The sequence below is a fragment of the Cicer arietinum genome, chromosome 6 (assembly GCF_000331145.2).
Source record: "Cicer arietinum cultivar CDC Frontier isolate Library 1 chromosome 6, Cicar.CDCFrontier_v2.0, whole genome shotgun sequence".
Taxonomy (NCBI): Eukaryota; Viridiplantae; Streptophyta; class Magnoliopsida; order Fabales; family Fabaceae; genus Cicer; species Cicer arietinum.
In genome coordinates, this window is record NC_021165.2 from 4,318,159 (window position 1) to 4,343,953 (window position 25,795).

The following is a 25,795-nucleotide window of genomic DNA, read 5'->3' on the forward strand; positions in this document are numbered from 1 at the left end:
CAAGCTATATACACACAATATTGTCTTGAACCTCTGATTGAAGTTGTTGCTTGTTTAAGGGCAAATGATTTCATCTCCACTAATGGAGATTGGATATCATCAAATTCATTCCTTCTCACAGTGTTTCTGAGTTAAGGAGCTGAGGAGCGACAAATATTAACTAAAATATTATGATTAAAATTCATAAAAGTCATATAGTTTTTTTTTAGAGTTTCACACGATTCATACATAGTCGACAAGTTGAAAAAATTATAATTTCAATTATCACAATTTTCACAAATCATACAGTTCACACAAGTTTTTAGATCATCACACAATTTAATCAAATAAAATATATCTACTTTATGATTTTTTTTTATGTATATATACAGTAATTTTATTCTATTTTATCTTTTCAATTGCATAATTTCTAATATGATTAGTGATTTGGATTATGATTTAAGAATAATTGAATAATCTCTTTACATTGAGGTAAATATAAGAAGATTAATGCTGAAGAAACATTTATGTTTTTTTTTTTTTATATTTTATTTATAGAGAAAAATTATATAAGTAGAAAAAAAAAATAGTAAAAATATGAAAAATATAATCAAAATCAAGAGACAAAGTCAATTTCTCAAAACTACGAGATTTGAAGATATTTTATTAATTTATCAATGTTATTTTACTAATCTATTATTATTATTTATATATAAATAAAAATAAAAAATACAGAAGATATTGTGGTCTGCTCGCTCCCGAGAAGATCCACTGCTTCCAAATATAATCATACTTATTTGGTTTATTTGATTCTGCAACCATTACTTCCCTAACTTCTAGTTGTGTTTCGCTTGAGCTTTTGCTTCGTTTGGACGACAATATAAAATTTAATAATTAAAATTGATTAAGTTTAACTAAATTTTGAACAATGAGTAATAAAATAGATGATCTTACTAAATTTCGACGAGTGAGTTGAATGTTATATTAGATGTACCCTCTATCGTTAAGGCTCTTGTACTTATTGAGTGAGTTGAATTTTATGTGCGATATCACTACATATAATTCTCCTCTAATTTTAGTCTATTTACTTTGTGACTAGTCTACAAGGTTATCTTTTTCCTATGTGAACAATTCGACTCATCAATTGTTTGGATATTTTATTTTTGAGTATGAAAAGCAAAATAATCTATAAAAAATAGTCTTCAAGTAGTCGTCGACAATTTATGAATGAGAGATACGTTAATCATTTTGTTTAGTATAATTTTTTTTCATAATTTTTAAATTTTTTTGTTTCTTATTTTAACTTCTTAATTTTGATGTAATTATTGCGTATTATTTAAATTTTGAAATGATTTATTGCATTGATGTTTAAAATATTACAAAATAAAATTTAACAAAAATTTATAATTTTTTAACAAGCAATAAATTAACTATAAATTTTTAAACATTAAAATGCTTAAAGACTCTAATGTTAAATATGCCCTAAAAATTACTAAAATGAATTATTCAAAAGTTCAAAAAATATATAATAATTAAATCAAAATTAGGACGAATAATAAAAACAAATATTAGAGGACTAAAAGTAGATTTTATTTATTTATAAAAACTAAAAATAAAATAATAAATTTTATAAAAATTAAAAATTTATTTAATTTTTAAAAATATTATCAAATGATTTACATACACTTTTAAATTGTTAATGCGCCTATTTTAATTTTCATCGGCATAATTATGATGACAACTAAAAAATTTAGACTGGCTCGAGGCATTTTCTCTACCCCATCTTACCTTGAAAAAACTGGGGACACTAACAGATAACTATTTTTGGCTAATCTAACTTTCTCCGTCCCTCGGGGCCAACAAGGAGTAGTACAATAATATTTACTTGTTGTCCATCGACTATGCCTTTCGGCCTCATCTACTTATGTAATAAAGTGATCCCCTAAGGTTGAGCAGCGGTGTAATATCAAATCCCAAAGATAATAAGTCTTTCAATATTGCTACCAACACCCCCCAAATTGCTATTCACACCCCCTCAAAATTATAAAAAAAATCAAAATACCCCTGCCATCAATGTTACATATTTATTATCTCATAACTCATATTTATCAACTTTCATCTCATCTCATAACTCACATACAAAAATCATCATAAAAAGGTATGTTATTTTTGTGTGTGTAAATCTAGGGATTTTACGTGAACTCATTTCACGTACGTTCTGGAGTTACGTGAACTTAGTTCACGTATGTTTAAAAAAAATTAAAAACCTCAGATTTTACGCAATTTGAATTCACGTACATATACGTGAACTCAAATTGCGTAATCAATGGAGTTTGAAACTTGAATCTTCATAGTGTACGCAATTTGAATTCACGTACACCTACGTGAACTAAGATTGCGTAATCATTGAATGCTGAATAATAAGCCATGTACGTGAACTGAAATTACGTAAACATCTCAATATATACGCAATCTTAATTCACGTACGTGTGAATTAAGATTTGGAAATAATTGAATATTGAAAATCAAACCAACGTGAACTCAATTTCACGTAAGTTTACGTGAAGTGAATTCACGTAGGTGTACGTAAACTGAGTTCACAGATATTTTCTAGAATTCAGTTTACGTAAACCTACGTGAACTTAGTTCACGTAAACTTACGTGAAATTGAATTCACGTAAATGTTAGCAAAATCTTGAATATGGTTGGTTAATGATGATTGATGGGGATTGATGGTGATTGATGATAATTAATGATGATTGATGATGATTTATGAAAATGGTTAATGATAATGGTGGTTAAGGTTGAATAAAATGAAGAAGAAGATGTGTTAGGTTAATGAAGACGAAGAAGATGAGGGTAATTTGGGAATATTAATTTTTTAAAACATTTGAGGGGTGTGGGTAGTAAATAAGGGGGTGTTGGTAGCAATATTGTAAGTCTTTTCTTTTCTCATCACGAAAAGTCTTTCTCAAAGATTCTAAGATTCTATAGACATGGATATATTATATATCAAAGTATATGATATATGAAATTGAGATAGTTACCTTTCAGAAAATTCCAATAAGACTGTTAATGTCGATGATTTATTCTTATGAGGGTAGGAGAAAAGATAAAACTAAAAACAAAAGATTAAATTTATAATTCAAATTCAAATTTGAAAACTCATATAATTAAGCTCTTTTCTTGACGTTAACTAAAAAAAAAAATATCAACAAAATTGATTGTTAAGGACTTGTGTGAGTCAGGAAACTCTCAAATACGATATTAATTAAGGGAATGAGTTTACTCATCTATTCTGACTCTGAAGAAGAGACCATTCGACAGAAAAATTCTGAAATTGCCAAATCTTGATTTGATTAAGCTGTTGAATATTGAAAACAAACTATAATGCAAATTAATCTTTAAATTATTTATACAGTTTAATTAATTGACTTATTCAAAAAACTTAGTTCGCTTTATTTAGGATGTAAATAAGTATATCCATAGATACGAGCAGTATACTTCCGTTATCTATTTTATTGATAAAAATGCTGTTGCAGTCGTCCTATTTCTATCTTTGTTCCATAAAAATGCTATCTATCTTGATACATTCGCTGCATGGTGCAACGTGCTTCACATCCAACGACATGCAATAATTGTAGGAGATTCAAATCATGACTCAAATTAATCTTTCTTCTCTCACTGTTTCTTATCCCTCCAAGAATAATTATTTATTGGGGTTTCATTTAAAGTTAAACTTATAACATATTTGTTTATAGCATATGATATCATATGATTAAAGTAGAGTTTTTTTATAACATTCTTTCATCATAAAACATAATTTTTTTTTACAAACTTATATCATATTTTTTATTAACCTTCGAGATTATAACTATAAAATATTATATTTTATCTAATTTTTATAATTATTATTTAATTAAAAATATATTTTATATTTATCAATAGTTCAATTGTTAATACCAAATACTTCAAATTTAATTTATTAACTTCTGTTGACAAGTTTATCTATCATCATTTTATGAAACTGTCCACCATCATTTTATCAAATTGAATAAAGATAAATTGGTACAAGAATGTTTTTTTAAATATAAAAAAGGTAAGTAAAAAAACTTATTTTGTATGGATAAGAAAGTAAAAATGGATTTACTTTTTTTGTTTAGAAAAAGTGAAAAAGGCATATACAATCTCTCATCCACACAATGAAAGAGTAAAATGTAGTATGATAGTATCTATATATACATTCATCACTGTATACTCTAATAATAATAATAATAAATATAATAATAATAATGATAATAATTCTGCAGTACATAAACAAATTGAAACCAAACCCTCAAACATTATCTAACTTCCAAAATCAATGGCGATCTCATCACAATCCTTCTCAATCTCTTTCATCTCAACTCGTAATGATTTGACTCATCCAACTCGCCCACTCTCCCGAGTCACTTTCACTCACTTCCGCAAAACTCTAACTCGCTCTTCAACTCGTCGTTTCGTCGTCACTTCACGTCTCAACTCTTCCAAATCCCCCGATGCCGGCGGCTCCTTCTCGCCGGACAACGGCGACGTCCCCTACGAGCTTCACCACGATCTTTCTCCGCAGCGTCGTAGGCGTGGATCGCCGGTGTTCGTGACGCTTCCGGTGAAATCCGTTGGTTCGGAGGGAAAGATTTGGAGGCCGAAAGCGATGATGTTGTCGCTTAAGGCACTTGCTTCTGCGGGTGTGGAGGGTGTTGTTGTTGAGATTTGGTGGGGTGTGGTTGAAAGGAATGAGCCTAGGGTTTATGATTGGCGAGGGTATCGTGAACTTGTTGTTATGGCTTGTATGTGTGGGCTTAAGGTTCGAGCTGTTCTTGCGTTTCATCAACACGGTACGGAGCCTGATGATCCTAATTGGTATGTATGTGGTAATTCAGTTATCATCTATTGCCATTTTCGTTTTTGTTTTGTTTTAGACTTTTTGTGTGTTTGAGATAGCTTTAGATTGTGTTTGGATAAACAACTTAGTTAGGTGCTTATAACACAAACACTCATCATTCAATTGCTTATGTTTAAACCTTTTCTATAACTAAAAATAAAACAATGTCAAGCTGTTTTAATATAAGTTATAATTTGCTTTCATAAACTATATCGGAGAGCTTGTGAAAATAAGCTGATAACAACTTATGAACATGTTATAAGCTCTCCTGAAGAGTCTCACAAGTGTTTATGCCAGTAGATAAACTTAAATAAGTCAATCCAAATAGGCCCTTAGTGTGTACTTAAGCGAGCTTTTGATGACAGTTTAATTGAATCTTGTAAGGAAGCGATTTTGTAAAGTGGATTTGACTACTCGTTTGAAATGAAGAGAGTTTAGTTTGGATATCTTTACACTGAATTCAAGTTTTATCCAAAATACAAAATCTACCTGAAATCAATTTTGTCTGGAATCACGTTCACATATTTTATGCAAAAATATCGTTTGGTGGCAGCTAAATAAATCAATAAACACACACTTAGTTGAGATTTCCTATTCAGTTGGTTTGGAATCTTGGATAGATATAATTAGCTTTTTGGCAATTAATTCATTTAACCTATGTCATGGCTTGCAGTTAACTTTACAATATCTTTTTGTAAAAAAGAGTAAATAAATGAAATGCAAGTAGATAGGTGTTATGTTATTATACCCCCAAAAATAATTCTAAGTATTAGCAGAAAATGGCAAACAGTCGAGGGATTATGGAGGTAATCACTGTTGAAACATATTAGTTGATCATTTTAGCCAAAAACCAATACACCACAATAGTATGTATCTAAGGCTCATGGTTTTAAAAAGATAAGAGAAGGGTTGTTTAGTTTTAGTCGGTTGGCAACCAACCTAAAACATTTTCACATCTGTTAGCCCAGTGGCATTGATTGATCATTTGATCCTTGTAGTTCATTTTACTTGGCAGGATAAGGCATGATTTTTTGTAGTTGTTATGATTGAAATTAAGGTGTTTGATGGTTGCTTGTCTTTCCCATAGATATGTTGAACAAATTCTTCAGTAGTGTACGCTGATAGTGTAGGAACATGACAATTCTAGCCTGTAACTTTTTTATTCAATAAGGTGTGGACATTTTACCTGGGTAGTCTTGTTCTGAGTACAGTCGATTTGGTTTATTTTAAATTATTACTATTTTTGTAGGTAGCTATATTTTTTTCTTGTCATAAGCCTCAGACTCTAGAAGGTTGTCCCTCCTTGTGTAGGATACCACTTCCTCGATGGGTGCTTGATGAGATAGATAAAGATCCGGATTTAGCATTTTCTGATAGGTTTGGAAGAAAAAATATGGAATACATTTCCCTCGGGTGTGATATTCTTCCCGTGCTGCGTGGACGCTCTCCCATTCAAGCATATGCAGATTTTATGAGGGACTTCAGGGACACTTTTAGGCCTTTTCTTGGCGTGATCATTACAGTAAGGTTCTATTGGATTTAGGGATGTTAAGTCCAATGAAGATTCAATTATCGAGCTATTCGTATGAAATGTTTATTGTTGTCTGTATAACTCTGTTCATTTTGCAGGGAGTGCAGATTGGCATGGGTCCTGGTGGTGAATTGAGATATCCTTCATTGTCTTCCCAAAAGCTTAATTTGGCTCGGTCTCGTGAACTTGGAGAGTTTCAGTGCTATGATAAGGTAGGTTGAAATTCCAGCTTTAGCTTTTAGTCTCTATTCTGTAGGGTTGCAAACTTGTTATTGCTTTGTGTTCTAGGAAACTGATGATAACCAATTTGCATAAGTTATGTTGTGTGATTAGTATCATACTTAACTTTTCTTTTCTCTTTTTTCCATCTTCAAGTATATGCTTGCTTCTCTGAATGCCTCTGCAAGAAATATTGGAAAGCGTGAATGGGGAAATGGTGGTCCATTTGGCACTGGAAGTTTGATGCAAAATCCCGAGCGCACTGAATTCTTTAGAAACGAGGGTGGCTCTTGGAACATGCCATATGGTAAATTTTTCCTTGAATGGTACTCAGATATGCTGCTATTGCATGGAGAGAGAATATGTAGGGAAGGGGAAACTATATTTAGGGGTACAGAAGTCCACATATCAGCAAAATTAGCTGCTGTCCACTGGCACTATGCTACACAATCCCATCCATCTGAGTTAACAGCAGGCTATTATAATACTTTTAACAGGGATGGATACTTACCGGTTTTAAGCATGTTCAGTAAGTATGGATTCTCGATGTGCTGCTCTTGTTTTGAAATGCAAGATGTAGTTATGAGAAAGATCAACCCAGATTGTAGCCCTGAAGGTTTTCTTAGACAACTTTTGCTGGCTGCTAGGCTCTGTGACATATCACTTGAAGGTCAAAATTTTTCAACTGATTTGGATGACGACGCATTCACTCAGGTGCTGAAGATGTCAAAGTTTTACTCAAATGGTATTGAGAGACGCCCCTTCTCATTCAACTTCGTAAGAATGGACAAAAAGATGTTTGAACCCCGAAATTGGGACCGGTTTACTCGATTTGTGAGACGAATGTCTGATGGAAACATTTTTCGAGCCAGATTAAATTCTGTAGGAAGCCTACGGTTAAAAACTACAGTGGCTGCAGAAGTCGGACTCTTGTTCCAGCTATACCAGTACTCTTGAAACTAGTTTTGGCTTCGGTTCTAGAACACATTTTAGTATTATCACCATATCTAGTGTTGTGAAATATGTAGTAAATGCTGATTTATGATTCTTTTATTGCTTTTGGGCAACTTTTACTTCTTCAGAGAACCACAATACATGGCCTTCCAGAGTTTTTATATGGGTGGCATGTTATCCACTTGTACCTATAATTTTAAATGGACTGAGATATAATCTTGAAACCAGATACTGTTGGGATCTTAGTTCTTCAAGTTCCCCTTTTTAATTGTCTGTTCTGTGGAGATGGACTCTTGATGTTCAGACCCTATATAACTTTATGATGGATATCTTGGAGCAGATTGTATGTTTGGATTTCAAGTGAGTGTAAATTGCCATAGATCCAATTATGTTCCGTTTGTTGTGTTGTAAAATTGTTTAAATGAAGAGCCATTGAGATATGTTCCTTACATGTTGTAAGTATGCTGCTACCAAGTTGATCAAACTTTTATAATTATATGTTGTAAAGTATGCTTAGACTTCGATCAAACTTCTAGAAACTATTGGTAGGCATAGCATGTTTCAGCTTAAATTAAACTTGTAGTCCTTTTTGTCCATTAAAAGATTTCAAGTTAAATTTCAAGACATTCTAAAATAAATAAGAATTCTAGCTCACTACAAAATATATAGTTATTTGGATTATATTGATAAATTAGAATACACTTAATCAAAAAATTAAATTAAATTAATTAAATAATGTATGAATTGAATCACATATTCAAAACAAATCAGTTAACTAAATAAATTTAAAATTTAATAATTAGTTTAACAATTTTAAAACCTTTTTTAAGCTCAATTGCGATTTGTTTTCTTAGAAATTTTTTTAAATTTATTATTTTCGAAAAATATAGAAACTGTTTATTTTTTAAAATAAATAAAAAAATAAAATCTTTTTTCTTAGAAAATTTTTAAGAAAAAATCAAAAATGTTTTTTTTGTTTGAAAAATAATCGAAATTTTTTATTTTAAAAAATTTATTAAAAAGAAACCCATGTTGAAGACTATTTGTATTTGATAATTAATATATATATATATTTAAAAATAGGAAATTGAGTTTATAATTCACACAAGCCTGACACCGTGTGGTTGTTATAAATGATCTATTTTATTAATGATTTTTGTATATATACAAATATTAGTAATCAGTTTTTTAGGAGATGGAAAAATGTTAGTAGTGTATGTTGAATTCCAGCAAAATAGTAAATTGTCATATGCAATAGATTTGGGGTGCACTCCTTGGATATGTTATTGATATCTTGGTATTGTAGAGTCAAAGCAATATTTCAATGCCACAATTGTAAATAGAAGTTTAAAGAAACAAAATCAAACGAAATTTCAGTAAAACCGTGATAGACTAGCTAGCCGGGGTGATGTGTCCTTCTACCCTATCATTATTGATTTGGAATTTCAGCCACATTGTTTCAAGCCATTAATTGGGATGTGTTTCGGGTTAAGAGTTTATATAATCCAAATGAAATAATAGAGATAAAATATGATATAAAGATGATAAAATAGTCATACGATAAATATTATTATATATTGTGTTTGATATGTATATGATAACTAATATTTTATTTTATCATGTATTTAATATACATATCGTTACATGATATAATATTTATTATATTTAAATAAATAAAAATATCATTGTTAACAATTACATATTAGTTTTTTTTTAAATTAACTTATTATATTTTAAATATTATAAATTAATTAAAAAAATACTAAATAAATAAGTAATTAAATAATTTTATATTTAAAACTACCCGCTGACACTATTAAATAAAAAATTTAACTTTTTTTTTTAAAAAAAATCACGAGTAATCAAATAATTCTATTTTATTTGTTAGAAGATAAATAAAGATATGATATATATTGTATATAAATGTCAAAAATACCTTTTTAAATAAATTATATTTATTTTAAAATTTCAATTAACTTTCATATTTTTATAATTTTGAATACAAATTTATTAAATTATATAAAAAAAAAACTATCCTTGAGATAAAAACATAAATATTCTTTTAATTAATTGTCAATATTTTATTTTTAAGTTTAACCTCAAATTCTGTTAATTATTTTTCTATTTATATTTGATTAGATTTATATTTTTTATATTTTAGATTATATTTTATAATTTTTTTAATATATTTCATTAGATTTCAATTTCATATTTTAAATTATATTTTAAAAAAATAATTGAGTAAACTATTATTCTTATTATATCTTATTGATTTATAATTCAACTCATATTCGTGATAGAAATTTCAATTAAAAAGATAAAATGTGATAGAGTTTTAGATCAATTTATTATATTCGATTGATTTATCAAATACTATTTAAACATAATATGATATTTACTCATATTATGTCTTTTATTCTTGTACATGAAATAAATTCTAAAGAAAAAAAAAAGCATACTCACTTCTATTAAATTTCGGCCATAGTGGGAAACTGTCACTATTAAATATGTTTGTATTAATTGAAATGGATTTAGATAATATGATAAATCATTTTATATTCGAGATGAAATGCGGTGTCACTCACCTCGTGGATATTATTAGTTTGTAAATGACAACATTTCATTTGGAGCGTATAATAATTTATCATATTGGCTTGAGAATGGCTAGTCATTGCAACACGTTTTAGTTGATGGTTTAATATTTCTTTTTTCTAAATAATACTTGTGTTATTTTAACTTAATTTCAGATAACATTTTAGTTTTTTTATTTGATTATTTATTTTAATTTTGAGTGATAATTTAGTTTTTTATGCTTTAAAATGTCAATGTTATCCTTTTTTTTTTGTAAAAATTAAAAAATTCATCAAAAATTTCAAACAAAACCCATAAAATTAATTATGATTCTTAATATAATGTAAATTTTATCAAATTTATAACTTAAATATCTAAATAAACTCACATTTTAATTTCTAACAACATCAAATAAATAATAAAAATATGAGTTTATTTGAAGATTTGAGTTACAAATTTGATGAAATTTGTATTATATTGATGAATATAATAAATTTTATGGATTTTGTTTGAAAATTTTGATTAATTTTGTTAAATAAAAGAATAACATTGTTGACATTTTAAAACATAAAAAAATCAAATTGTCATTTAAAATTAAAATAACAGACTAAATTGAGAGGAAAAAAAAACTGAAACATTAACTGAAATTAAGTTAAGGGATCACATATGCTATTTAATCTATTTTTTTTCTTAGATCTTTAGTTTTTAAACAATGTCCTAAATAAATAATTCAGAATTTCAATGAAAGATAGGTAAAATTTAAAAATAATTATTTTAGTTAGAGTTTGAGTTCGAAATACTTCTAATTAATTCAACCTTAACAATAAAAGTTTATTAACAACAACTAGAATCGAACCATTTGAGTTCAAATTAATAGCTCTATGTTATTATATAAGAGATAAATACGGTGTCGAATTTTGGGATTGTGCTATTACATTGTGTTTCTTGAACTATTTGAGTTAAACGCACGTAGATTTAGACGGATCAAATTGAATCGTACATTTTATTCATAGCCATACAATGTGCCACTTCCGAAGTTAACATGAAAAATCATCATGTCGTGAGTGGAACTTCTTATAATGGCACTACTACTAATAGAAAAGCTAGCATGAAAAATACTACACATCATCTATTGTTCCATAAACCATTCATCATTTCGTTGACTATCTTGTAATGGTATTATTTATCAATAACTAATTATCTTATTATCTTTAGACAGACAAGGTATTTTAGTGAATATTTGAAACCATTGTGAGTTTGGCAGTGACACCGTAATTTTATACTATTACACACTGCTTCAATCAAAGTTCCTATAGATCAAAATATATAGTTAATATTTTTTTAAAAAAAAAAATCAAGAAAAAAACAAACAAAATAAAGTAGCTAGCGTTGCTTTTGGCTCTTGTTTTGTTTGTTTTACTTTACTTTTTATATATAGGTTCCGATACAGGTAAAAATTAAGTAGCATTACTAGTTGAGTTGACTTTCGACATGCTAATGAGTATCACATTATCTTTATTGACATTCATTATAGTTTTGAATAACATCATATATCATATGATAAGCCACACATCCCACATGTATCCTGTTAGAAATTCTACAAATTAATTTTTGGGATTTATACAGGTCCAATTTATTTCCATTCTAAGCCCCCTTCCATTCCCTTAAAAAGAAAAGGAAAAGGGCTCTCATTGTTAGTGACATGTCTATATATACTTACTTAGTATAAAAGCATAATATTCCCCTTGCCTAGTTCAAATTGGTTATATTTAACTTTATGGATCTGAAGTTCAGAATATTTATTGTGGTCTTCCTTTTGCTCTTTGTTGAACTGTATCCAGGTAATGAGATTTATTTTATTTTATTTTGATTAAACAAAGCTAACATAATGACAACTAATTAAGTCATGTTGGTTAATTTATGTGCATCTATTGTAGCTAGCGTCAACAGCTTGAGAATAATTAGAGAGGATGTAGTAGTTAAACCACCAACTGAGGTAAAGTGTATATTTGCATTAATTAATTATAAATATGTTTAAATTAATTTATTTATCATGTACATGCATTTTAATTTCTCTTGTATTTTATTTCTAGTTTGTAGTTCTAGCTAAATTGTCTATGCTTATTATTTAAAATAAAAATTCATGCCTTTTTAGACAAATATTAATTATTACTATATTTGCTTGTGGCTTAATAATTCAAAATTAATTAAATTGTCCTTGTTTTGAAGGCCATTTCTGAGATGAAGGGAAGACAACTTATGAAAGTTGATACGGATGATTACAAAGAATATGACTCTAATCACAAGAATGATCAAGGGAAAGGGAAGCCCCACACTTGAATTTAACCATGTGATATATATATAGTGTGTCTAATATGGATTTCTAAAAAAATGGTTAAATTTAGTGGATTTTTACTATTTTTAATTCAAAAAAAAAATACCTCATATAATATATTATAATTCTAATGGAATAATTAAATAATTCAAGCCTGTAACAAAAAAAATTAAATTAAATCAAGCCAGCACACTGCTTGCAGTCCAAACGCAGAAGCAGAATTATAAGAAAAGCTGGCGGGCAATGATTTCCTTTTGCTACGAGTTTTAGTTATATTCATTATATTAATTTCTGTAATATTTTATGTTCCAATCAAGTGTTGAAGATTTGTCTAACAAGAGCTTGAACAAGTTTTGTATTAAGAGAATTTTATTTATGAAATTATATTGCTATTTATTTATTTTTTTGCTATAATATTGCTATACTTATTTTCTCTCCCATCTTGCTCAATCTTTGTTTATTCATTTTCCTCCCTATTTAGGACATGAATCCAATTTAACTACTATATTATCAACATTTCAGAATGATCCACAAGTGAAATATCGTAAATTATTAATCAAGTTTTTTCATTTGTTTGAATCTGTTGTGAAGTTCATATTAAACATTCTTTATTCAGTTTCAAATCGATCTCCAATATTATTTAATTCAATGTTATTCTAATCGCTACAAGTATCAAGATGAAATGATTAAGTCTTGACTATACAATCACACAATAATAATTAAAAATTATTTAAGTGACACATGATCATTAAAAAAAAGTCATATGATTTTTTCTTCTAATTAATCTTGACTATGTATAGTTATATAGTCAAAATTTAACACTTTCACCCTTTCATTATACATTTTTATTTTATTTGATATACTATCTCTGTATACATTTGATTAAAACTTTATAATTTAATATATTATTTTAAATTATCAATAATGTAAGGTACTAGATATATTATTACCATTCTACAATTTCAATAACCAATTAGTTACTTAATCCCTTGCATATACTATACCAATAACAATAAATGAGTTAAATTTATTAAAAATAACATTGAATAAGTTATTTGTAAGAGGTTTAAAGTTGAATTTCTGACACTAACATCACTCCATCTCCTAACATGTGTACTAACTTCTAATATTTATTTATTTATTTTTAATAAAGAATGGTAAGTAGGAAAGCTCAATTCGATTATATGAAAGATGTATTTTTCTTATTTTTTAAATTAGTTGTGTTATATTTAGTTGTCTTCTCTTAATAAATAAATATTATTACATGATGATAGGTGCATGTACAATTGGCAAAGATGAGAAGTTAACTTCATGACAAACTACATAGTTTCAATGATCTGATGTGACCCTCAACATACCCTGCATCTCAAAATAATGTTATTTAAATTTTAGGGAAAAGTACTGTCTTAACTTAATTTTAGAAAAATGCAGTTATTTATACATTTTTTATTTGATTATTTACTTAATTTTAAATAAAGGTTTGATTATTTATTATTTAAGATATTAATAAGGTTAAATTACATATGTGATCTTTTAACTTAATTTCAGGTAACGTTTTAGTCATTTATCTTTTTTTTTTTTTTTCCGACTTGGTCCTTTATTTTAATTTTAAGTGACAATTTGATATTTTATGTTTTAAAATTTTAACAATGTTCACCTTTTTTATACAAAAATTCAAACAAAAATTCAATCAAAACTCATAAAATTAATTATATTCTTCAATATAATACAAATTTCATCAAATTGGTAACGCAAATCTTCAAATAAACTCATATTTTCATATTTTATTTGATATTGTTAGGAATAAAGGACTAAATCGGAAGAAAAAAAATATAAAGGACTAAAACGTTACCTGAAATTAAGTTAAAGGACCACAGATGTAATTTAGCTTATTAATAATGTTATTCATTTTTAAATAAATCTAAAAAATTTCATTGTTGTCTTTAATTAATTCCAGAAAATTTATTGTCGTTTTCAAATAAATTAAGATATTCAATAAATTAAAAATTCAAATTTTTATCTTCAACAATAACATTAAATCTCTAAATAAAAAATCACATTTTAATGTTTAAGTTATGGATTCTCAAAAGATACATGAACTCACAAGAAACCTAGAAACCATTACCCATCATCCAAAACACAAATAAATAAAATAATAATAATAATAATAATAATAATAATAATAATAATAATTTTATAAAAAATAAATAAAATAATTTAACAATTTGATTTGGAGAAGGAAATAAAAAAGAAGAAGATATTTTCTTAGTGATTTGAGGATCAAACCTTAAAATTTAAATTTATTTATTTAGAAATTTGATGTTGTTGGAGATAAATATATGATTTTATTAGAAAAATTTGAATTTTAGATTTAATTAATGTCTAATTTTATTTAAAGATGATGGTAAATTTTTATGGAATTGTAAAAAAGAATAAACATTATTAATATTTTAAAGGCTAAATTACATTCGTGGTCCCTTAACTTAATTTCAGGTAACGTTTTAGTCATTTATATTTTTTTTTCCCGACTTAGTCATTTATTTTAATTTTAAATGACAGTTTGATATTTTATGTTTTAAAATTTCAACAACGTTATCCTTTTTTAAACAAAAATTCAAAAAAAATTCAATCAAAACTCATAAAATTAATTATATTCTTCAATATAATACAAATTTCATCAAATCCGTAACGCAAATCTTCAAATAAACTCATATTTTCATACTTTATTTGATATTATTAGGAATAAAGGACTAAATCGGGAAAAAAAGAAGATAAGAGACTAAAACGTTACCTGAAATTAAGTTAAGGGACCACGAATGTAATTTAGCCTATTTTAAAATATAAAAAGTTAAATCTGTTTAAAATAAAGTAATTAATAATTGAATTATAAAAAAAATATAGAAGTGAATGAATAATATTATAAGTAAGGGACTTAAAATTTAGTTGAGGAATAGGAATAATTTTGCTTTTAATTTATGAAAAAATATAATATCATTTAATAATCAGTCTATTCATATAATTGTCATTCTAGACAAAATATATTTCAAAAAAAAAATTTGTACACAAAATAAGTTTTAGTATATGTGTTGATGGATGGGATTGAGGTCAATTTGAATAGGGTAAGAAACTCGTATGACCACTAGGTCATGATCCATCATTTTTTAAAAATCCAACATATATTAGCCAGATGTTTCTATTTCATTAAAATTTCAACATTTAGATTAAATTCTACATGTTAAACTTTTAACACGTGGGCAAGTGAAGCATGAGAGACCAAAATAGGACAATTGTAATACTTAGAAACAAAAACACAAAATGAAGCTGAGAATTTGTTGTTTTCGTTGTGTGAAAGTGAAATGTTTTTGTTCCAAGTTCAAATGTTAGAACCTTTTCCTTGCCGATGATGTATCGTGCTTAAGATCTAAACTCAAATAATTAATTCCTTCTTCTCACCAATTTTCTATAACTAAAATTTAGTATTTCACCATATGCATATGCTTTTGACCAAATTGAATAAAATAATTACATATTTTTGAAATTTTATGGCCTTTATCACTAGTTCAAGAGTAAAATTCCACCATATTCAATCCACTGGATTCTTAATCAAATTGAATTTATTTGAGGATATATTTAAGCAATCATAATCATAAAATGTATATTTTAATGTTGAGATCTGTCTTTTACCTCGACCAAGATTGTCAAGGGTTTGCAAGAACTTCTATATTGAAAATCATATGTATTTTGTAGATAAATTGAAATTTATATTCTGTTACATTGGTGATCTTTGGTGAGGTCAAGAAGATTGAAGATCGGATATTTGCAAGTTTCTTTTGATTGTGTTATCTTTTCTTTTTTATTTCTATTATGTTAATCTTTAGTTTGATCTAATGTTTGTTGTATTAAAATTTTAAATTTAATTATGAATGTTAATTTATTTTTTAGTAATTATTAATTATTTTCATCTACTATTATATTTGATTTTACAAACATCAACATTAATTTCATCATTAACATTAAAATCGATATACACATATGTGTACGCATAAGTACCAAATATAAATATATTGTCAAATTTTTTAAACATCCATCATTTCCATCAGAACATGTGCATGGACAGAAATTAGAACATGTGCATGGACAGAAATTTAAGATTCAAAACTGGAAATACAATCAATTTGGATTCACACAATCAAATCCTCATCGATTTTAATCATTAAATTAAGATTGGATAATATATGTTTTGACTTTAAATTATGAACTAATTTAGCATGATAGTCGTCTAATCACGATCGAAGAGTTTAAATTTTGTATTAATGTGTGATTTCGTAGAATATTTGAATGTATAAAAAATATTTTTTTTTTGTATAGGATAGTAGTTTTAATAACTTTTTAATATTAATGTTAGTGAAAAAAAACATTGAAGATGAGTTTCTGATGTAAAATAAAGCTCTGGCAAACCAGTATGCAATGCATGAATGAGTCCTTCTCTTTTTCCTTTATTCACATGCTATTCAGTTCTTTTAAAACCCTACAATACATTTTATCTTTTTTCTCTAACTTTTAAAATACAAAAGAAAACAAAAAGAATGTATAGATGCTATATGAAATATACTCATCTAACTATAATAATATAAACAAAAGAACAATAACCCCTAATAGTGTCAAGGAAAACCCCCTAACAGCATGTGACAGATTTAGTCTTTATTTACACTGCCTAATTTTTATTTTTTTAATTGCTATGCACTTTTTATACAATATCAATATATCAAAAATATTGATATTGACAATATTGATATTGTTATATCAGTTTAGTCTAACTCAATTAAAAAAATACTAATTATTAAATTTGACATATTTTTATGGGTTTAAATTTAAAACTTTAAATTAATTATAATAAAATTTATTATTATTTTTAAGATAAAAAAATTATATCATAATTATTTACACATATAACTTTATATATATATATATATCGTAAAATTTATTATAATTCAACGATTGTAATTAATTGTGGATATAAATTTTTTTATATTAATTAATACATAAATTAAATCAATTTTTTAGCTAGATCATTACAAGTAGTTAAGGGATAGACGAAGGTCATATTTCTTGTCTGACTTCAATTTTGATCTATTTTTAAAAATTCTAACTTTAGTTTAAGCTAACTGTCAAAACAAACTTTATTTTAAGATTCATAGCTTCTGCGTACCAAACACAACTTCCTAGCTACCACAACAAATTCGTCCATTATTTTTATTAGTAAAAAAAATCCGAAAATTGCAAAGCCTTAAAATTTAAAAATTTGAAAAACAACTAATTAATGTGAAAGATATTTTTCCTCTGCTCAACAACCTTGATAATATGATAGCATCATTGAAGAGGAACTCCTCTAAAAAGAAATTTTATTGTCAATATCTTATTATAACTTTTTCTAATCATGGTAATTAAGATCTTGGGTTTTATGTGACACTTTAAAATATTGTCAAAATTTAACTGTTTAGACCGACAATAAATTAATTCTTATATTAATGTGTTTATTTACAGATCTTTTTAATTGTTTTTAATAAAAATTATATTAATCTTTAATCATACTTATAACTCATTATTTTTTCTTAAAAAACTATTGCTCTATTTATAATATAATATTACAATAAAAGATAATTTCACATAAATTAAAAAATAAATAAATAAATAAAATTAAAAGAATTATAATTTTAATAAATTATCAATTTTAATTAAAAATATACATCTATTATCATAAATATATGAAAAATAATAATAATTTAAGAATAATATATATTAAAGAGTACAATTAAAAAAAAAATTGAAACTACATTAGAAATTTAAAATGATATTCTTATTGAAATAATGTTTTATCTTCTCTACTACACTGTCTCTTTGGTGCATTTCTTTTCTCTATCTCTCATCCTTATCACACATTGTTTCTCTCCTCACTCACAAAAACCATTGCAGTCCAGCACTGCATTAATGATCCAAATTTGTGTGGGAGCTGTATATTGTAGAAATCATGTGTAAAACTCTCCTATAAAAGAACATGGTGTAAAAATCAATAAGAGCGATGATTTGGGTATTTGATTGATGTCTTTAAAGAATTGTCACATGGTAATTATTTTTGGACAAATTCTAAGGTTCCACTATGAATTAATATTTAAAATTTTAACAAACGAAGATAGATATTAATAATATAATTTAAATAGTATCTATTAAAAAAAATCCCATATTAAACTAACATAAATTAAATTTACAACTAAGATTCGTGAATTATTATTTTTAAATGAGATGATGTATCCTATTAGGGAGGAGAATAGAAAGTAGTGGAATGACAATAGTATCCTGACAGGTAGACGAAGAAGAAGAGGAAGAAGAGTGAGTGAAAACTCCATCTCAGCTTACACCTTAAGCACACAGAACAGACATCTGATCTACAAAACTCTATCCATTAACTCACAAACAAACCTTTCTCAACACACTTCCTAAGTAGTTATCATTTACAAATTACATTCACACAACACAACAATCAATCATTCCCAATTCTCAACCATGCCTGGTCTTGTATCCCCAGGTGGACCTCCGCCCCGAATCACCCTACCCGATACTCCCACTCAAAGATCCGAATCAGCAAACACCACTACCAAAACTCCATCTCCATCACCACTCCCAAAAAAACCACCCTCTCCTTCCCCATCTTCCCGTTCCAAAAAAAAGACCCCCGAAACTCCAACCAACACTTTTCTCTCCGAGTCCTCACTCGATAACCCAGATCTAGGCCCATTCCTCCTCAAAGTAGCCCGCGACACTATCGCTTCAGGCGATGGGCCCGCTAAAGCCCTCGACTACGCTATCCGAGCCTCCAAATCATTCGAACGCTGCGCCGTCGAAGGTGAGCCCAGTCTCGATTTAGCCATGAGCCTCCACGTCTTAGCCGCTATTTACTGTAGCCTAGGTCGATTTGAAGAAGCCGTTCCCGTTCTCGATCGCGCGATTCATGTTCCCGATATTGAACGTGGCGCTGATCACGCTCTCGCTGCTTTCTCCGGTTATATGCAGTTAGGTGACACTTTTTCAATGCTAGGTCAAGTTGATAAATCAATTTCTTGCTACGATCAAGGTCTTCAAATCCAGATCCAAACCCTAGGTGAAACCGATCCACGTGTCGGTGAAACGTGCCGGTACTTGGCGGAGGCTAATGTTCAAGCGATGCAGTTTGATAAAGCGGAGGAGCTCTGTAACAAAACCCTAGAAATTCATCGCGCTCATAGCGAACCTGCTTCTCTTGAAGAAGCCGCAGATCGGAGGCTTATGGCTTTGATTTGCGAGGCTAAAGGAGATTACGAGTCGGCTTTGGAGCATCTTGTTCTTGCGAGTATGGCGATGATCGCGAACGGTCAGGATAATGAAGTTGCTTCGATTGATGTAAGCATTGGAAACATTTACATGTCGCTGTGTCGATTCGACGAAGCAATTTTTTCGTATCAGAAAGCGCTGACAGTTTTTAAATCTTCAAAAGGCGAAAATCATCCTTCGGTTGCTTCGGTGTTTGTTCGATTAGCGGATTTGTATCATAGGACAGGGAAGCTTCGTGAATCAAAATCTTATTGCGAAAACGCTCTTAGAATATACTCGAAACCGGTGCCAGGGACCACCGCGGAGGAGATTGCTGGTGGATTGACGGAAGTTTCGGCGATATTTGAATCTGTTGATGATCCGGAAGAGGCTTTGAAGCTGCTGCAGAAGGCGATGAAATTGTTGGAGGATAAACCTGGACAGCAGAGTACCATTGCGGGGATAGAAGCGCGAATGGGAGTGATGTATTACATGGTTGGGAAGTACGATGAAGCGAGAAGCGCTTTTGAGAGTGCTGTTTCGAAACTGAGAAGCAGTGGGGAAAGGAAATCTGCATTTTTTGGCGTTGTTTTGAACCAGATGGGGTTAGCATGTGTGCAACTGTTTAAGATTGATGAAGCTGCTGAGTTGTTTGAGGAAGCTAGAGGAATTCTTGAACAAGAATGTGGCAATTGTCATCAAGATACTCTTGGAGTTTATAGCAATCTTGCAGCAACTTATGATGCAATGGGAAGGTATAATTCAATTTAATTCCTTTTCTGTTTTTGAAGTGTGTATTGTCCTGTTGTGACAAAAGTTGATTTTGAATTAATTGATTTTCTTAAATTGATTATGGTTAATTGTGAGTTTAATGGAAAGTAATTTATGTTTGCATACATTTGGATAAAGTGAGTTGAACAAATTTAAGAGTAAAAATCAATTCTAGAAGCAAAAGCTCCAAATTTTAACTTCAACTTAGAATCAATTTTAGAGGTAAAATCAATTCAACTTTTAGAATCAGTTTTACCTAATCTGTGAAACAAAACGTGCAAGTTGATAAGCAATGTTTGTAAAGAATTTATGTTTGATGCAAGATTCAGTATTGTTTGATGTTTAAATTAAACCCTTGTGTTTGATGGCATGGTTCAGAGTTGGAGATGCAATTGAAATTTTAGAGTATGTACTGAAATTGAGGGAAGAGAAGCTTGGAATAGCAAATCCTGATTTTGAAGATGAGAAGCGTCGTTTGGCTGAGCTGCTGAAAGAAGCTGGGAAGACAAGAGACAGAAAAGCCAAATCTTTGGAAAATCTTATTGATCCAAATTCAAAGAGGACAAAGAAGGAGGGTACTAAGAGATGGCCTGGTTTGGGGTTTAGAATTTAACAACGTATTCTTTTTTTCTTCTTCTTTTCTCATCTATTATTATATATATGTTGAATTGAATTGAATGCACATTCTGTAACATAGGATATCTTTGTATAGCTTTGAATATGTAATTTGGGAGCTTCCCTGTTTTCCTGATGTTTGTTTCCTGCATCTGTTTTTTATTTCTTGTTCTTGGGTAATTGTTTTATCAATTATGTTGTGACCTTTTTAGTTGTACACCAAAGTTCCATTCCCTTGAAAGCAATTTTTTATTCTGAGTGAATATACTTTGATGAGATTGTGTTTTACTATTCATCTCGTGTGTAAGCTAAGCTTGCAAGATTGTGTTCTTATTTGTCTCCCAATTGTATATCTCGGGTGTAATCAAATTTTGTCGCATCCAAAGGATATATACGCGTACATTTAACTGATCACCCAACATGGAATTTGTAGATTACAAGATATGGCTTTCAATCTACCCAAAAAAGAAATTTCAGATTGCATGCCATTAAAAGTAAAACTACTGCGACATTATCCGAATAAATTTGTGACAGTTCAAATTTAATTGATAGATATAAAAACATTGATATATTTGTCTGAGTTTGGATTTGCGATTTTTAACTTCTCTATTTTTAAAATTTCAAATCCGCCATTAAATTATTTAACAAAAAAAAAATTAAATAGAAATTTAAATAGTTTAATTCTAATCGGATCATCACCTCTAACTGTATGCAATCTTGATAAAACAAAACATGCAGCTTGTCAACTTATCGTTTGTGAATATATATTAAAGTCGTTTTACACTATTTTTTTTTGGAGTAAAAGTATTGATAGCAAAATAAAAGTGGTTTAAAATGAAAAGTTTTTAAAAATTGGGCCATATTTTAAAATTTTAAAAAAATTTAATAAAAGTATTTGATTTTTATCAAAGTTACTTTTAAAATCACTCATTTGAATAGTAGTGATGCATTGATAGTATAAATTTTTTTACATATAATATATAGTAATTAAACTCATTTAATAAACCTTCATTATTGTTTTGATGTATAAATATTCAATCAACAAAATTCATGGATTTCTTACAGTGGAGCAGTGAAAATAGAACTATGGAACCAAATCCAATTTCTTACACTGAAATTTACCATATTTTTAAAATAAAATAAAATAATAATAATTTTTCTGATAAACATATTTAATTTAGTTTAATTTATATACATATATACCCTTAAGTAAATAGTTTTACGGTAAGTTGATACATATCTCCACACCAAACCTTTTACGATTAAACTCAAACATATATGCCTTGCACGTAGGTATGGTTGTATAATGTGTTCTTGTTCTTGGAACAAAATAAAAAGGTTCGATTAGAATTTTAGTATATGTTGTGTTGTTAGCTCCTCGTTAGCTGCAGAAGGCTGTGTCCGTGGTGGGTCCACCAGATTATATATGCTTCAATTCAAAGATCATATACTTCAACAAAAATGTCCATTTCATTTTGTGGGCTCGTCCATGGTATACAAGTTAGATATTTTCTTTGCTAATATACAAGTTACTAGTTAGAATTCCTACCCAAAAGTATTTACTAGTTAAAAAGATCGATTTGCAATGACGTTAGAATCTTAGATTCTCCATTATTTTTTTTTATATTTAAGATGTTTGAGTTTAAATACTATTTCACATCATTAGATTTACAAATTTTCTTCTTTTTAAGTTTTTATAAGTTTCCTTTACTATAATAATTCTATCCAAACACTAAATATAAATACATTTTCTATAATTTAAATTAAAATTTAAATTCATTGTGACTGATAGTTTCCGGTATAATAATATCATTCATTTTGTTGTATACTGCTACTATATCAATATTTGGACAAGTACACTTCAATTCCTTCTTGAAGATCTTTTTGGTCTTGCATGACACACTTCAATTTTTCACTCGTCCTAAATCACAATCACGACTTCAATCAATCTTTGTCTTGTTTTTTCCCCGACAATCTCACCCAACGCTATCTTATCTTTTATTTGTATGGTGCCAAATTAGGAATAATTATTCGATTATTAAAATATATTTTGTGAATTATCATAGAGAACCAATGTATTCTAGATAAAAAACTATTAATCTTCATCTCTAATATTACATCAAAGTATTTTCTTTTACAAAATAATGTTATTTGACATTTTTAACTTTAAAATTTGTCATATTTTAAATATTTAATAAATCAATTTCTATTTGCAAAATCAATTTGTTTAACTATAATAAATTGTAAACACAATGTTTAATTTCTAATTCAAATTAAGTCAATTCTTCCAATAGTTCCACTAAAGAAAATATTTCAAAAGATCAAAGTTATGTACATTTCACTGTCCTTTTTATAGCAAAAATGAGATTGGATTTTTTTCCCCTGTGTTGTATGTTTTTTTACCTGCTGTTTACCATATGGATAAAAAAAAGAAAAAAAGAGAAGGCATGTAGGTTATAGTGAAAGGAAGTCGGATCCTTTAAACATGTAATCTTAAATTCAATCCAAATTATTCATGTTGGATAAGTAGATACTACAGAAATAAACAACAAACCTTATGTAAGTACAATCACAAATGAAAATATTTAGATACACACGTAAATGTTAAAAAGTAAAAATAAAAACAATTTTATCATATAATTTTTAATTATTTTTTTAAAAAATTATTTTATTTATGTATGCGCCAAAAAATTTGTGTTTCAATATTGCATCTATATAAATATTTCTCTATAAAAAATAAATTAATGAGTCATTCTTTTTTTAATATGCCAAATTGCCAATCACGAGTTGGGTTAGGTTTTGATTTTTTTGGACAAATAAGACCTAATGGAGGGAGGGAAATAAAGGAGATTGGATCGAATGTTGGTATGTTGCTAATTGATAGTACCAACAGTTCTCACTCACAACACACACAATCCTCTCTCTTTAATTTCCGGTAAAACACATAATACTTCTTTATCCGATATATAACTATTATTAGTTGATATTAGTGGATACGTGATACTTTAATAATATAATTTAAATCAATAATTAATTTTATTTTGTAAAAATTAAAAATTTTATATTTTTATATTCTTTAATACTTCCACTAAAATTATTAATAGATAAATTAGATTATTTAATTTTTTTAATAGTTGTATTGAATTAAAATTTTAAAATATTTTTTTTATTGGATTATAAATTGATTAAATTTTTTTTTTTATCTATTTATTAGAATTCAATTGATGAATACAATTTATTCTTTTGGACTCAAGTTTTAGGTTATTTTGTATCTGTATCTCCATTCTATTTTTAAGAGATCGAATCATGCACTACGACAATACAATATTAGACTAGAATGATAATATCTATAATCTTTTATTTATTTATTTATTTATTTATTTTTAATAAATAAATAATTGTTAATTTAATATATTAAAAAATATATATTAATAAAATCAAAATTAATGCGATTGAATAAATTTATTAACAAAATAGAATCACATTATTAATTTATTATAAAATTGAAAGTAGTTAAAATAATATATTATTTTATTTATTTTCATATATTTAATTAATCACATAAAATTTATATTTTACGTGGTTGCAATGCGATCTCTTAAAAATTAAAAAATTAAAAAAATTTAATATATAAATTTTAATATATAATATAAGAAAAGAATTTAATAAAAAATAAAGTATAAATGCAAAATAACCCAAAACCTTACACCGAATATATTGCTTTTGTTTTTCTTCTCTTTACGTAATTTGTGGTGCTTTTTGCCCCTGTCACTTGGAGTTATCCATTGGATGTGGATGTGACATTCAATGCCACGTAGTAATGTTAGTGTATTCTTTTATAGCTGTGAAATAGTATTGCTCGACTGTTTTAAATAGTCTGATTATATGAATTAGTTAGTTTGGACATATCTACTTACTTTTGGACTCTCATTTATAAAAATTCATCAGCCCAGTATAATCAGACCAATCCAACCCCCTTAATTAATGGGATAGACGAACAATCATTTTTTACTCTAGTATATATATTTTTTATTTTATTTTAAGGTCTGATGTATACTAAAATATGGATCAAACAATTAATCTATTGATCAGATTTATTTTGACTCTATATATTACTAATGTCATATGTCACAATTATTCAATTGGATGTTAACACATGACTGAGAATCATGTATGTTTTGTTAACCAGTGATATTTTTTTGTGTAAATAAAATACACAGATTAATTATATTTTTTTTACAAAATTTAATTAAAGGAAAATTTACCAGAGACATACGATATTAAACTAGAAAGTAAATGTTTATCACGTTGAAAATTAAAGAAGAGATATGTGTTATAATAAAAAAAAGAAAATAGAAGGAATGTGAGTGACATTTTAACCAATCTAACCGGAGGTCAATACAATTTTTTCTTAATTAAATGTAAAGAGAATGCAATGTAAAATACAATACATGTAATGTAATTAGCATTATCTCATAGAATTTAGATTAATTTCGCCATTGAGAATAAATAAATAAATAAATAAAAATACATGCATTTATGTCCTTTGACA

General features: G+C 27.6%; 2 protein-coding genes across 2 annotated transcripts; both read left to right on the top strand.

Annotated features, from left to right (window-relative positions):
- The first annotated feature begins 4,287 nt into the window (after nucleotides 1-4,287).
- LOC101515027 (beta-amylase 1, chloroplastic-like) lies at nucleotides 4,288-8,056 on the top strand. Its single transcript, XM_004503530.4, has 4 exons — nucleotides 4,288-4,881; nucleotides 6,215-6,425; nucleotides 6,533-6,646; nucleotides 6,810-8,056. The coding sequence occupies exons 1-4, from the start codon at nucleotides 4,343-4,345 to the stop codon at nucleotides 7,608-7,610; spliced, it is 1,665 nt and encodes a 554-aa protein (XP_004503587.1). The 5' UTR covers nucleotides 4,288-4,342; the 3' UTR covers nucleotides 7,611-8,056.
- A 10,881-nt stretch (nucleotides 8,057-18,937) lies between these two features.
- Nucleotides 18,938-21,531, top strand: LOC101515684 (protein KINESIN LIGHT CHAIN-RELATED 1). The gene is made up of 2 exons (XM_004503531.4): nucleotides 18,938-20,612; nucleotides 21,007-21,531. Exons 1-2 carry the CDS (start codon nucleotides 19,075-19,077, stop codon nucleotides 21,239-21,241), a joined length of 1,773 nt encoding a protein of 590 aa, XP_004503588.1. The 5' UTR covers nucleotides 18,938-19,074; the 3' UTR covers nucleotides 21,242-21,531.
- The last annotated feature ends 4,264 nt before the right edge of the window (nucleotides 21,532-25,795 follow it).

Excerpts from the sequence above, each read along its gene's own strand:
- LOC101515027 (XM_004503530.4), top strand. The coding sequence starts at position 4,343 with ATGGCGATCTCATCACAATCCTTCTCAATCTCTTTCATCTCAACTCGT. Across the intron at positions 4,882-6,214 it reads GAGCCTGATGATCCTAATTG|GATACCACTTCCTCGATGGG; the intron begins GTATGTATGTGG and ends CTCCTTGTGTAG. Across the intron at positions 6,426-6,532 it reads TTCTTGGCGTGATCATTACA|GGAGTGCAGATTGGCATGGG; the intron begins GTAAGGTTCTAT and ends TTCATTTTGCAG.
- LOC101515684 (XM_004503531.4), top strand. The coding sequence starts at position 19,075 with ATGCCTGGTCTTGTATCCCCAGGTGGACCTCCGCCCCGAATCACCCTA. Across the intron at positions 20,613-21,006 it reads ACTTATGATGCAATGGGAAG|AGTTGGAGATGCAATTGAAA; the intron begins GTATAATTCAAT and ends GGCATGGTTCAG.